Source organism: Sturnira hondurensis, unplaced genomic scaffold, assembly GCF_014824575.4.
Source record: "Sturnira hondurensis isolate 20B ecotype Veracruz unplaced genomic scaffold, ASM1482457v3 Scaffold0011880, whole genome shotgun sequence".
Lineage (NCBI taxonomy): Eukaryota > Metazoa > Chordata > Mammalia > Chiroptera > Phyllostomidae > Sturnira > Sturnira hondurensis.
Genome location: NW_028084511.1, coordinates 445,441 through 459,888, shown reverse-complemented (window position 1 = coordinate 459,888; position 14,448 = coordinate 445,441). Strand labels below are relative to the sequence as shown.

At 50.3% G+C, this 14,448-nt stretch overlaps 1 protein-coding gene, 1 long non-coding RNA gene and 4 other non-coding genes across 6 annotated transcripts in view; 4 read left to right on the top strand and 2 right to left on the bottom strand.

Moving 5' to 3' along the window:
• Positions 1 to 1,188, top strand: part of OSBP (oxysterol binding protein) — a 32,624-nt gene extending 31,436 nt beyond the window's left edge. The window contains exon 14 of the mRNA XM_037060463.1: positions 2 to 1,188. Within this exon, the coding sequence (XP_036916358.1) occupies positions 2 to 144 (143 nt within the window). The 3' untranslated portion in view covers positions 145 to 1,188. The remainder of the gene's footprint in view (position 1) is intronic.
• LOC118996877 (uncharacterized) lies at positions 785 to 9,392 on the bottom strand. Its single transcript, XR_005068569.1, has 3 exons — positions 9,380 to 9,392; positions 2,845 to 2,849; positions 785 to 849 (listed from the first exon to the last, which is right to left on the bottom strand). It is a non-coding gene; the product is annotated as an uncharacterized LOC118996877 (long non-coding RNA).
• On the top strand, positions 6,558 to 6,630 carry TRNAF-GAA (transfer RNA phenylalanine (anticodon GAA)). Its single transcript has one exon. It is a non-coding gene; the product is annotated as a tRNA-Phe (tRNA).
• A 324-nt stretch (positions 9,393 to 9,716) lies between the features above and the next one.
• On the top strand, positions 9,717 to 9,789 carry TRNAF-GAA (transfer RNA phenylalanine (anticodon GAA)). The gene has a single exon. It is a non-coding gene; the product is annotated as a tRNA-Phe (tRNA).
• Positions 9,790 to 13,474: 3,685 nt separating this feature from the next.
• On the bottom strand, positions 13,475 to 13,560 carry TRNAR-UCU (transfer RNA arginine (anticodon UCU)). The gene is given in 2 exon segments: positions 13,475 to 13,510; positions 13,524 to 13,560. It is a non-coding gene; the product is annotated as a tRNA-Arg (tRNA).
• Positions 13,561 to 13,845: 285 nt separating this feature from the next.
• On the top strand, positions 13,846 to 13,918 carry TRNAV-UAC (transfer RNA valine (anticodon UAC)). Its single transcript has one exon. It is a non-coding gene; the product is annotated as a tRNA-Val (tRNA).
• The last annotated feature ends 530 nt before the right edge of the window (positions 13,919 to 14,448 follow it).

Below are 14,448 nucleotides of genomic sequence, written 5' to 3'. Positions count from 1 at the left end.
GGCACACCCTGCGATCCCTATAAGGCACTGTGGTTTGAGGCGAAGGAAGACCCTGTTACCAAGGAGTTAACCCATATTTATAGGGGAGGATACTGGGAGTCTAAAGAAAAACAGGACTGGAGCTTATGCCCGAACATTTTCTGAACCAACAGTAAGGAAAAGGAGGAGGAGCCAAAGGCCAAGGGGACAGAAGATGCCCGGGAAAGCTGGGGATACCCTTCCCGAGGGCTTTCCTCAAGTTTGCCTGTCTTAACCAATCATTTTTTCCAAATCAATCACCAGAAGCAGACACCAGTGGTGGTGATTGGCTGGTTGCCTTAGCTGATTGAAACTGAAATCAACGTAATAGACTCCTGTGTTTGTGAGGGAGAGGTTTGCTGGCTGAAAGGTCGAGGCCCACTTCTGTAGAGGCAAGTGTTCCTGGCTCTTCCTTCCCCTCGGCCCCCACTCGAGATGATGTCGTTCAGCCTCCCCTTGTAGTGTCCTGCTTAGCCAAGGTCTGCGCAAGATCATGATTCAGGGGCATTTTGGTGCTGTTCAGAGTAAGAGCTGGTTTTAGAAGTTCCTGTAGAAGGAAACATGTCAGGCTTATCAATGGAGGCAGTGCGCACGATTGCGGTGGAGCTTGGGGTGGACCTTACGAGATGCGCTCACCAGTGGGGCCTGTGTCGTGGTGTGTCCCTGTGGGGATGACTGCGTCTTGGGACACTCAGAAGGAGAACTGTTCTGTCAGGTTGGAACCCTGAGGCACGTTCTTGGACGTTTCTGTCTCCACCACGGTGAGCATCTTTCGGCTGTTCTCCATCTCCTTCGACAGCACCTGAGGCCGCTTCAGGGTTGGTAGGAGGGCTCTGCCGCCCCCCTCCAGCAGAGAACTCCCGAGAACTGGCGGGCTGGGAAAAGACTGCCAGCCACCTTTGCTTTCTGGCTTCCTCCTCACTCCCGTCCTTCATTTCCTTTCTCACTTCGCTTCTCTCCGCACGGTACCAGTTTGGGTCTCTGCCCCAGCGGGGAGCGAAACCTATCCTGTCCCATTCTGATCTCCTGCAGAATTTGAGAGAAGCGGTTCATCTGGAATGAAAGTTGTCACCACCTCTCAAGCCCCATGGACTGGAGCCACCTATGGAATAATGTGTTAAAAATCTGTATATTATACATATGTAGAGAAAAATCTAATTTTTTGTTTGATTTTCCTTCTTCCTTTTAAGAATCTTGTTCTTTTTTTTTTTTTTTTTTTTTTTTTGATATTGCTGGTCTCCCTGGGACTCGCTTGGATATGAAGGTGTGGACTGGAGCCTCCTCCACTTTCCGCCCTTTAGGGGCAGACGCATTCAGAACCTGAGTGGGGTTGGTCTGGCCCAGCAGTCACTGAGCAGGGACGTGATCTGTGACTTGGGGCCTAGGGTGCCCACAGCTGTCTGAAGTCTGCTCTCCTAATTTCCTGACTCATGAAAATGAAATCCTCACCTCCGGCCTTTCTTTAGTGTGGGGGGCGGGGGCTGGGGGAGTGTGGGTCGAGAGTGCGGAGGGTAATCTCCAGATTGGCCCTGCCTCTGTCCGAGTCACAGCTCACACCAGTCACTGCTCACACCGCTGTCTCCCAAAACAGCTCTCTTCCTGGACTCGGGGCGAGAGCAGCACCCCGAGGCGTGGGAGAGAGAACCCCTGCTGGGCTCTGGCTTCCTTCACTTTTTCTGTATTTGTTTGAGTTGTCTGGTTCCGAAATCTCACCCCGCGCAGCCCAGCCTTGGTTGAGGATCACACATTGAGGTGCCTTCCTTTGTATGCCTTTTGTTCGCGTTTTTTTGTTTCTGTTCCCCAACTGCTGAGCCCCAGCCAGTGTGGGCCCCAGGGGGCAGTGTCATGCCGGAGGAAGCCAACCCTCCAGGGCAGCTGGGTTTCTGCTGGGTGAGCTAGCACTCCGTCCCTCCTCCCTTCCCCCCCCCCCGCCCCCCCTCCCCCGACTTGAGACGGGGCAACTGCTGGGGGGATTTCCTCCTAAGAATCTGGTTCCCAATAGAAGCAGGGGATTGCCTTGGGGCTTCTTTCAAGGAGATCCAGAAAAGTGAAGGCCTGATGACTTGGGGGGCCTAGAGCGAGGATCCCCCAACTAAACTGAACGTCCCTGCTTCCTGCCCCATTTCCTCTTCCACCGTCTGTACTACACTTCCGGCCTGATCCCCTGGTCAGATTCCTGCTGATAGAGGCAGCTTCGAGTCCTTCAGGTGAAAAACTAAAGTCCCATGAAAACAAAACAAAACAAAACTATATATATTTTCAGTTTTTTTGCCTTATTGTTTTTTCCAAGAAAACTACTAAATTAAATAATTTTTAAAAACTCATATTGTTTGTCTGTTCACTTCTATGGGGTAGGAAGTGGTGGGAGGAGGTGGGGAACTGGCCCAATGGTGGCTTGTTCTTGGGGTGCTGATCTTCACAGGAAATGGAACAACAGGGCACTGATTTCCAGACGTTTCAGCTGTTCAGCAATATTCTGGAGCCCCCGTGAGCAGGAGTGGTTTTGACAGCTCCCAGCGCTTCGCTGTGGCGTGATGGACAGCGTCTCACTTTGGTAGAGGGGGCGGTTTCCAGTGTCACATGCTGGGCCTGTTTCACCTCAGAAATAAAGTTCAGTTTCTCTGGCCTGTTTAGGTTCCTAACTTTTTGGCTGTTTCATATAGGGATTCAAATCTGTATTTCCAAACATAAGCAAGTGGGTATTGACTTTAAAGACCTTAGAAGTAAGAACAGTGAAGATGCTTGTTTAGGTTAACCGTGGAGTTCAGGGCAGAGTGAGTAATCAAAGGGGCCTGGGGGGCCTCCACCAGAGAGCAAGCCCAGCACCTGCCCTGTGGGAGGCCTGCACTTCACTGAGCACCTGCTTCTGGGTCCGGGGTGCTGAGACAGGAACTCGGGGTTGTCTGGCTTACGCTTAAACCACTTTAAGAGGTTAATGTTCACAATCATGTTGAATATGGAGGGAGGCACGGAAGTAACTATCAGTTCCACTGAAGGTCATGTAGCTGGTTAGTCACACTGTTGGAATTCAGAGCCGAGTTTGTTTAACCCCGGTGACTGTGACCCCGTCAACCCTGTGTTCCAGGAGGAGCCGGGGTGGAAGGCAGCTGATAAAGTTGTTTACCCCTGGATTGGATCACATCCTGTAGAAATGCTGTGCTGTTTCCAGAGGCTTATTAAAGTGGATAGTACCACTTTGGGGGTTCTGCCTGTAGGAAGGAGCATTCTTGAAGTTCGGCCTCCTTGACACCTCAAGACTCATGTCCACAAGATTAGATTAGCTAGGTTGTCAGAGAAAGGTTTTCTAGCCTGGTCCTGGAGAGGCAGCTTACCTGTTCAAGTCAACTGCCTGATTCCCAATGATTCCCAATGCTGGGCTTGATGTAAGTTTCAGCACCATTTTTTTCACTGGCAAGTTAAAAGCCATCACAATAGACATAGACATTTGTCAGAGCTGCATCCCGCAGTCTTGAACACCCCTGTGGTATATCTTCCACTAACACACCTGAACACATTGAACACGTTTTATTATACATCACATTTTATTATTTTTGGAGCAGTCAAATACACCTGACACATTTTATTTTTAATATTTAAAAAGATTTTATTCTTTAGAGAGGAAGGGAAGGAGAGAGGGAGAGAAATAATCTATGTACGGTTGCCTCTCCTGTCGTGTGTCCCCCACTGGGAACTGGCCTACAATCCAGGAATGTGCCCTGCTGGGGAATTGACCCGTGACCCCTTAGTTTGCAAGCCCACGCTCAATCCACTGAGCTACACCCTCTAGTTAGGGCACCTGGCACATTTTAATCCCTCCTTTAGTCCTTCGGTGGGCTACTGTGGCATTATGGGTTGGGACAGAGGTCCACCACACTCATGATTTCAAAATTATGACTCAGCAAAACTGCAAATTGCTATACTTCCCAGGGACCTTTGAAGAACCCACAAACATGTTAAACCTATACTTTTCAAGGATCTGCTCTGCTTCCAGCAAGGTAAGTGAAAACCAACCTACAGTATAGTCTGAAAAGGAAGCGTAGAAACATCTGTAGACTCTACTCATTATAAGGTGTATACCTTATGAAACTCTAAGATTGTTACGAAAATTTAGAGCTTGCTTCTAAAAGTTTATGAAGCTTTTACCCAGAAGTCTGCCCTGCCCCACGGGAAGCATTCCCAGCCTTCGTGGCTTTCTCTTCCCAAACTCCTAAAATAATCTGGTTGTATCCTCTTCAGGCTTTCCTCTTTTCAAGTGGAGTGCCCCTCTTAGTTCATAGACATCCCTCGTCCCTCAGGGGAAGGCGGTAGGGTAGTCAGATGAAGAATCTTTAAAGGCAAGCACTAAAGAGCTCAGAACCTTCCATATATATATATATATATATATATATATATATATATATGGCCTTGCAGAGGGCACATCTGAGTATGACCAGGTGATATGAGAAGTTCGTGAAGAACCCGCTGGCCCTGAGATACAGCTAGGCATGTCGTCATTCATCGAACATTACTCCGGCCTGCCAAGTAACATACACTAGGGACGCAGACGGCAGTTACAATCCAGTTTGACCAGCGCTCTGTGAAAGCACTCACTGTACAGGGGCAACCAGCCTACAGGGATCAGAGGGAGGGCACTGGGACATGTTGGGGGTTTCTAGAACTTAGGAGACAGACTCGAAGTTTCGAGTTGCAGTTTTAATGGCGGTTGGCCGAAGGGCAATGTCAAAAGTGCTGCGTGGACAATGATGAGCAAACTCAGGGACCGCATCCTGAGTGGGGAAGGCTGCATGAATGACTCGAGGTTAGAGTTGAGGAGAGGCACTGATATGATGCTGAGGAGTGGCAGAGCCCAAGGTCGGAGAGTCTTTACGTACCATGTAAAGAAGCCTTGGTTTTTGTTCTCAGCTAGGGAGCCAGGGAAGGGTTTTTAAGCAGGATGATGGGTTCCAGTACGAAAACTGATCTATAGAGGGGAAGATCCATGAAGAGTTTGGCGAAGACTTGAGAATGAAAAGAAGAGGAGGGGGTCCCAGAAATATCGAACTGCAATGACTGGCACTTGTGTGCCATCATGGGTGAAGAACAGAAGGTGGGAAGGAGGAAGAAATTTGTATTTTTCTGGCTTGGGAAACTTGGATGGAAGAGGTAGTAAGATGAACAAGTTTAGAGGAAATACAGGTTCATTTTGGGACATTCTGAGTTGGAGATGGCTTGTGGAGAGGTTGAGTAAGCAATTTAAAACATGAGCTATGTGTAACGGTTACCTTTTTGTGTGAGGACAGAGGAACGGGATGCTGAGAGAGGTTACACATTAAAATCACCTGGGCAGCTTTAACAGTTACATAATCCTGAGCCCCATGAGCAGAGATTCCAATTCCCTTGGGGCTGGGACTAGTGCAATTATACATACAGGTGGGGCAAAAGTTGGCTAGCAGTTATGAGTATGCAAAACAGAGTTTATTCCTTTCTTATTATTGGTTACTGTATTATTTTCCATGCAAACAACTGTGAACCTGCTTTTGCCCCACCCTCGTTATTTGAACACAAAGGGTGCAAAATTATGAAATGGGAGGAGGCGGAATACAGCTAGCAGATCAGGGGATATCATTAAAACCAGAGCCTGCTTCTCAGAAGTTTGAGAGAGGTCTGAGCCAATTCCACTTTACTGATTGATTGGTGGATGGATGGATGGATTGATTTTTAGAGAGAGAGAGAGCTTGATATGTTGTTCCACTTATTTATGCAGTCACTGGTTGCTGCTTGTATGTGCCCCGGCCAGTAGAGCCAACCCACAACCTTGGCATAGAGGGATGACTCTAATCACCTGAGTTACCCAGCCGGGTCCTATATATTTAAAGCTTTTTAAGTGCCAAGGTGGAATGACAAAAAACAAGGTACATTTGAAATATTTAGGTTTAGCAAAACAATGCTTTCAACGTGCAGATACAATGACTCGTGCACCTCGGCTGGAAGTAACATTATAAGTCCACACTTGAAGCCTTTAAAAAATTCGAAAAATGGCCTTACTGCCTCCTTCCGTATAGTTGTTGAGTCCAATATGACAATAGCCGAAAAACTCAAAATGTTCCTATCTTTTGACCTTGGAAGAAATCTATCTTCTCACAAGAATAACAAATAAATACAAAAGGATAGTCATTACAATATTGTTTTTGAATAATGGAAACTAGAGGGGAAAAGTCAAAATGTCCACCATTAGCAATTTGATTAAGTGGGTTATGTTATACCCACACAACTCGGTACCGTGCGCGGGTTAAAACGAGTGACATAGTTTATACTATTGTACTGGCATCAAAAGAAGTTCACGCTTTACTTGTAAATGAGGAAAGCAGACTGCAGGCAGCCAGTGAAGCAAACGAGAAAAGTAAAATTAGTTGTCACTTCTGGCTTGTAACAGAAGCCTGTCTCCTGACTTCTGCGGTATTTACTGAATACTTAGCCCCCAGCTGGACTTCCATACTGACCCGATTTGTGACGATGACACTGTTTCTTGTACACACGTGGAGGACCCCACCCCGGGAGCCGCCGAAATAGCTCAGTTGGGAGAGCGTTAGACTGAAGATCTAAAGGTCCCTGGTTCGATCCCGGGTTTCGGCAGAGGTTTTAGGCTCCCGCGTCAAGGGGCACTCCGTTCCTCTTCGTGACAGATCTCCGTCATTTTCATGCGCACGCGGTCGGTGACCTGCTCGTGGTGGACACGGAGGCCGTTCTTTGCTCTTTGCTACCAGTGGGAGGGTGGGGCTTTTTTCCTACCCGTGGGAAGGTGGGAGGAGACTGGAAACCGGCGAGGCGCGAAGTCGGGGTCCCTTCCTCGATCCGGGGTCCAGGTGACACTGCGCCCTCCCCACGCGCCGCACGCTTTCTTTCAAGTCTTCCCAGAACCTCCCTCCTGTCTCCCGGTTCCGGACTCCACGGCGGCGGCAGGATCCGAACCGCCTCCGTGCGCGGCTCGCCCCGAGTGGGCGGGGCTTAGCGGGGCTGGGGACCTGCTGGGCTTCCTCGGGTCCAGCCGGATTAACGAGGAGGACCCGTCACAGCTTTTGGTGGGGGGTGGGGACAGGAAGCTCTTTCTTCATTTTTTTTAAGGTTGCATTTACTGGGTAACACTGGTAAACAAAATCATGCAGGTTTCGGGTGCACAGTTCCACACTTCACCTGCACACTGCGCTGTGTGTTCACCGGCCCAATTTAAGGCACGGCGCCAGCGCTTTCTATTTTTTCCTGCCAGGTTCTACTCCGCACGCCGCCGAGTCGTTCCCCCGAAAGCACCTGCACGTTCCTCTGCTTGAGGCACCGACTGCCCTGCCTCTCAAAGCCTTGCTGCCCGCACACTGGCCCGCTCGGCCTACAGCGCGGGGAGCAGAGGGCCGGGCATGGCGCTGGCCACCAGGAGCTGCCCGGGGCCGTGGGCGGTTAGGCTGCCTTCCCAAAGGTGCATGGGGTGCAGTGAAAAGGAGGTGGCGTTCCAGTTAGAGGGATAGAGGGAACAGCACATGCAAAGGCCCAGAAGATTAAAAGAGTGTTTGTGGGTGAGAAGTGGGGAGTGTGGATTCAGCTGGAGAAGGATGGTGTGAGCCCCGGTGAGAGGGTCTTTCTTCTCTCCCTTTCCCTCCTCCCCCCTCCCCTCCCCCTCTCTCCCCTCCCCACCCCCCTCTCCCGGAGACCCAGCTTTAGCAGACAGTGTTAGCGTTTTCCTCTAGAGAAGAGAGTGAAATCCGGCCAATCCAACCGCTTTGCTGGGAAAAGCCCAGGCAGGGCGACTCCAGGACTGACTGACATGCTGCAAGCGCGTGACTGTAGGAACTAGATGGGCCTGCGGGGTTCCCACCACTGCTGTAATTAAAGAATGGGGAACAGACACCTTCAGGACGTTCCCGGGGCACCCCCTCCACAGTCTCTGCCCACCTTGGCCCTCCTGTCCGCGGCGGACACTCTCTTGGGTGTTCTCTCGCTAAAGCCTGCGACCCCACCTTCCTGCCCTGCTAGAGAATTTTCTGTGCTCTGAAAGGGGAGAGATGACCAACCAGAATCTGACGGACGTACCAAGCAAAGCAGTCCATCCCCTCAAACGAAGTCAGATTTCTCCCCTGCCCTCAAAGTGAGACCCTGAGTACCGGGAGGAGCTGAGGCTGAGATGGTAGCTTCTGCTGGTGGGAGGAAGAGGGTGCATATGGGGAAAGACTGTATCCAGGGGACTGGAATGAGGCAAGTCCTTGTATTTGGGAAACAGAATAGTTAACTCCCACTAACTACAAATTAATAAGGAATCATCGGGGTCCTGAAAGATTTTGAGGAAGTTGGGATGTATATCCAAGAGATGCACAGGCGCAGGTTCCCCACGGCCGAACTAATGTTCCGGTGAGGTTGAACGGACCATCCCTGCTTAGCTGGAGAGTGAGCCTTCCTTGGTTCTACCAGGCAACAAGAGAAAGTCTGTTGCTTGCTCTCCCCATTAAGAGGATGGGGATGGGGGCTGCGCCAGTCTGCCGCCCTCTTAGCTGATGGACTGCGGTATCCAGGGAGCCCTGGTCAGTGGGATGGGGCCTCCACAGGCCGCGTAGGAGTCTCTTGCTGGTGGGCGCACAGCAACCCACAATTCGTGCAGCTTCCTCAGCAACATCCATCTCATAAACTTGGAGTGATGAAATAAAATAACACGTTTGAGCCGTGCTTCATAGAGTCTTAGCCTAAAAGCAACATTTCAATACATTGTAGCTATTATTATTAAAGAGCCTCCTAAGCTGGAAACAAAACATAACGTACTGAAGTAGGTGAGAACCATTTCAGAGAAATTCATTCCAAATAGGCCCAAGAGAGTAAGTCCATGTTCACGTGACTCGTGTGGGTTAGTACATGCTAAAGGGACAGCTGTGGTCACTGATCCAGGGAGGAGTGGACTGGTTGGTCACCAGGGGTTTCTTTCCCGAAGAAAGTGAATCACGGGGCTCTTCTGGCATTCCAAGGATAGAAACAGTGCAAGCAGTTCCAGCGAACCGTGGAGTTTTTCTTCTTCCTGAGGGAATCCCCTGGAAAGTGATCAAGTTCACCTTGGACAACCTTGGGAAGTGCGTTCCTTTGCTCCATTTTGTGGCTGAATGAGAACAGAGCAGGCCCGGGGAAGGAGAGGACAAGGGTGGAGAGCCCTGAGACCTCCTAGTTCTCTCGCCCTTCTTCTCAAGTTCACGCCCATTCTAACTGTGGTTTTCACCCTTCGGTGAAAAGTAAGGGGAAAAAAAACTGAAGTCCGTCTCTACCAAGAGTTTTTTTGGGCTTTGGAGCTGGTAGCTCTGGTTCAACTCTGGAGAATTTGGAGCAAAATAGTTATTTTTTAAAAAAATTACCACACCTCACAGCAGGGGTAGGTGTGAGGATTGAATGGCTCCACGTGGATCACGTGCTGGGCACACAGTAGGCATTTAGTAAGGGACTGGCTTTACTTTCATTAGAACCCGGGGCGGGGGATGTAGAGAAAGCATTAGGGAGACAAAAGACAGCCAGGGACAAGGCCCAAAGCAAACGTCTCCTCACATGACAAGAACTGGTTTTCTCATCCACGGCTTTCAAAACCTCAGAGCTAAAAACGGTACTATTTGCAAGGTGAAATCAGAAACTGAAAGGATGAAGATGGAATTTTTTTTAAATTTTAAATTTCAGGAACAGTGTAGAGCACCTCCCCCCAGCTCGCCGAAATAGCTCAGTTGGGAGAGCGTTAGACTGAAGATCTAAAGGTCCCTGGTTCGATCCCGGGTTTCGGCAGGTCTTTTGCATGAGAGTGGAGTCCTTTGCCGTCCTTATAGCATCTCAGCGGGCGCACGACAATGCACCTACAGTAGATTCAGCAGTAGGAGGGGACAAAGAGCTCGAGCCTCTTAAAGAAGCCACAAACAATGCAATGATCCGCGCCCATCCCCTTGTCACCCGGTCTAGACTGTTGGGCCTTAGGCGGCGACACGCAGCAGGATTCCCAGCGCGGTGGCCGGCATGGCCGGGGCGCAAGGCAGAGGCGTTGGGTGAGCCACTGTGAAGCCAGTTTGCGGGACTTGTTGTGGGGTTTCCGTGCACTGCAGACCCGAAGGCGGTCCTTTAAAACGTTTTCCTCTCCAGCAAAGAGCGTTGGAAACCTGGTGAAGGAAGGTCCCCAGCTGGAGAAGTTGATGTACAAGCACATGTCTTGGTCTGAAATGGTTTTTGGAAGCTCCACTTTCTCAGCGCGGTTTTAATAATAATAATTTTTTAAAAAGCCAGAACCGTTCAGCGTCCAAAGCGGCGCGCTACTCTGGCGTGGCTCTGACGATACGTGTGCAGCGGCTCTGCGTCTGCGTGTGTTGCTGTTTTGCACGGAAACATAACACACTCCGGTGCTCAGGAAAACACCCGCAGACAGAGAAGTGCACGAAGCTGAAAGAGATCGCGGGGAATGAAGCACGAGCCTCACCTTTCCCCTAACAGCCAAATCCGCGGAAAGCCAGGCCCAGCTGCGTTGGGCACAAACTCCTACCTATGCAGTAAGAGTGGCCTCGGCACACACCTGAATTGGGGGAGGGGGTGGGGGGGGTGGGGACCTGTTTAAAAATACTCCTCCAGCACTGGGACTCGAACCCCGGACCCTCAGATTAGAGGTCTGATGTTCTGCCGGCTGAGCTATCCGGGTCCGCAGGAGGGCTCTCTGGGAGGGGATCCACATAACACAGACCGAGTGGCCTCCCGGCGCTCCCGCCGGGACTGAAACGCGGAGCCTCGGGGCTGATTCCCCGCGAAGTGAAAGTGCAGAACCGAGCTCCAGCAGGCGTTTCGGCGAAATGGAGTCTTTGTTTCTCCTTTTTCCTATCGCAGGAAGACTCTGGAGAAAATAACCGCCCCCGCGTCCTAAAGGAAACTGAGTTCCCCTTCAAGGGGAATTCTCCGGGTTTAGGGCCTCCGGGGGCGCAGCAGGGTTCCTAATCCTCACCTGGGTCTCACCCCAATCTTTGCGGAGCACTTAGAGCGTCTTGTGGGTGGGGCATTATTGATCATTGGTTAGGCTTCAAACCATCTCTGGGACATTCCCTGAAAGCGTGCTGCGCCCCGGGAGCAGCGTGAGCGAGCTTTTGGGGCTGCGAAGGCCGGGTCCGGGCCTCCCTGCGGCGCAAAGACGCGCAGCGAAGAAGCGCCCAGTCCAGCGCGGCAGTGGTGGGAAACCCGCCCTTGCAGGTCCCGGGGAACCCCCCCCCCCCCCCCCCCCCCCCCCCCCCCCCCCCCCCCCCCCCCCCCGCAGCCNCGAGGTGGCTGCACCCCGAGGTCTTGGGGAAAGAATTCCGAGCCAAAGGGAGGGAGCACGTGCGCTAGGGACTCCGAACATTTTTCTGAAGCCTTCATTGGAAAAGTCTTGATCAGACAAGCTACGATCCAGAATTCAGGAAGTTTTCAGGAAGTACTGTTACCCTGGGCAGCTCTGTCCCGCATGTAATTAATGAGCCAATATGTTGCAATCGTCCTGCTCCTGCATCGCCGTGCGGTTCCTTGACGTATGGGGTGAGGACTCTGGAAGGGAACCAACCCCCTGGGGCGGAGCCTCACCGCCTTTGCAGCCCTCGGATCTCAGCGACGCCACCGAGTGGGCGGCCCGTGAGGCCTGCCTTCTTCCGCGGAGAAACGGGCCGGGAACTGTGAGCGGCGTTTAAAAGGTGATCTGTAGGGAAATCTTCCCATGTTAAGCAAAAACAACCCAAAGTGCTATGCAATGTATGTAATACTGATGAAAAGATTAGAGGTTATGTGTCTGAATCCTTAAATTACATATATTTGTATTTTTGGCGCTTGCACATAGGTGGGATGTTTAAGAATAAAACGAACCGACAAACATTTTCAGGAATGGTGATGAAGTGTGTGAGAAGGGGCTCTTGCTACTTTCTTTAGGGACATCTGTATTATTGGATTAAAAAAAAAAAGCATGTCTTCTTTTCCTAATAAAAACATGTGAGGAACAAAAAAGATGTAGTCTGCAAATTATTCCACCATCTGGGATCATTGAGGCAGCCCTTCAGATCAAGCGTTCCTGATCCCTGTTTCCTACAGGTCCCAGCAGAGAAATGTTAAAAGCACGGATTTCCTTGCTAGGAGGGATTCCCTCCCAGAAATCCCTCCAGGTCCCAAGGTGTTGGAGGAGAGTTGCTGGTACTGAAAAATTACAAATGAATTAGGCACCGTTTTCACAAATAAAGACGTGGGTCCTTAAGCATCAGACGATTGCGTCCAGACTCAGCTGAGAACACTGGCTCCTCCCCATCGCCCCCCACCCCGCCCCGCACCAAGAAAAGAGCCCCCTGTGCCCTGGGGGAGTTAGCGAGCCTTTGGCCTGACCTCAGCGTCTCAATCACGGTTCTACCTACTGCGGCCACAATGGCTGCTGAGCAGAGAGAAGGGAAGAGCATTCCTGTGAAGGTGAAAGATCGTATCATCAACTGGAATAACTTTGTCCTCGTTTTATTTTCCTTAGAGCGCTTATTGCCATCTGAAATTCTATGTATTTGCTTGTTTACAAACCAGGCAAATTGGTTTATAAACCTCGTTCCTCTGCCATCCTGTCATAAAAATGCTGCTGGGCAGTAACTTTGTTGGTTGGGACCTTGTCTTTTTTAGTTGCTGATGTTTTTTGTTTACTTTTGCATTTTTCTTTTTTCTTTCTGCATTTCCACAACCCCAGGATTTAGAACAAACAGTACTTGTCACAAAGTAGGATTTTAAGAAATAACTCGACTAATTTCAAATAGTGAATGTCTTTCCTGCGCAATGCGTTTCCCTCACAATGCAGGTGATTTCTAGTTTCCAAGTCATCAATTCTGAAGATGTTTGTTTGGCAAATACACGTTAACTGTCACGTGGGGAAAAATCCCAGGGCTGTAGCATACTACAAACGGTTCACCATGGTCAAACTTTTCAGGAGTTGTCCTTCTCTTTTTTTATAAAGTTTGGAGAAAACGGGCATCTTCTTCCAGAGGTGGGGCTTGAACCTGCCAGAGTAGAAGCCTACGTAGGTTTTAAGTCCAGGGCCTTAACCACCTGACCATCCTAACACCCCCAACTACCTCATATTATTTGGCTGATAATCTGAACGGGACCAAGCTACTGCAAAGTTGCAGAACTATGTAAAAATTTTATTCCTGACGTAAAAGAATAGTACTGTAAAGCGGGGGGAGGGGAATCTTAGTAACTTTTATCACATCCTGCTAATTTTTCGTCTCCAGGTTCCAGAAATTCTGGAGCCACGTGAAACTGATTGAGAAGGCAGATTCAAGCAGAGGGATTCCTCACCCCTTCATTCACCACTGCGCACCCCAGAAGGAACTGGAGTGAGTGTCTTTCCGTCTCGTGGTGGGAGAGTCGGATTAGAGAATTAAAATGAGTTAAGTATTTTGTTGTTTTTCTACTTCTATTATCCCCCCCCCATATAGCAAAATAAAAGCAACTCTGGTGGGACTCGAACCCACAACCTTTGAATGCCTCCACCTATCTAGAAGTCCAATGCGCTATCCATTGCGCCACAGAGCCAAGCGCCTGTGGAGATTGTTGCGCTACTTACATCAAAGCATGAGCGGCGTTTGCCCGGGGACATTCACCGCTGGTTAGGTCACGCTTTCATTCTTCACGAAATAATGTCGTCTGTGTCGCCAAGGAAAAGCGTGGGTCGAAGCTGTGCTTCAGAGGCTGAAATTATCTTGAGAGTTTCTCTCCCTGAAAGATCGCTCGGCATCAAATCTCAGCCTCATTCCACGTCGGACAGCAAAAGGTCTTTGTGTGGAGTTATTCGACCTTGGCGAGCAAGTTTTCACGTGCGGTTCCATAGTGTAGCGGTTAGCACATCTGCTTTACACGCAGAAGGTCCTGGGTTCGATCCCCAGTGGAACCACAGCGTGAGGGGAATCCCCTTTTGACATCAGTGATCCTTTAAGATAAGCGTTCTTTTTGCCAGCCGGATCTTGGCGTTTTGCTCCGGGAAGCGGCAGACGCCTCGGTTTCGTCCGTGGCTCAGGGCTTTGTCTCCCTAAGCCAGCACCATTTGGCGGCGTGCTTCCGTAGATCAGCAGCCAAGGCTGCCCCCGTGTGTCAACACTTGGGAGGTGCAGGCGGGCGGCCCTTCTCCAGCCTCTGGGCCTGCGCCCTGGCGACTGTCCCTGACTCGCCGCCTGCAGGTGCCCCCCTGGTGCTCCCTTCTAAACTGCGTTATGCCACCACTTAGCTAGATATCCCGACAGCTACCTCCTTCCTTTGTTGATTAACTTCAAGTCCAGATACCTAAATTAAAAATAGCTTTAAAAAAGTTATATGCCTGTGGCAAAGAATTTAAACAGTCCCACATGTTTTCCCTGATGTCTCCCTCTGACAAAGGTTTTCTCCTTGACCAGACATTAGCCTGGCTCCTCTGAGTGCTCCTCTCAA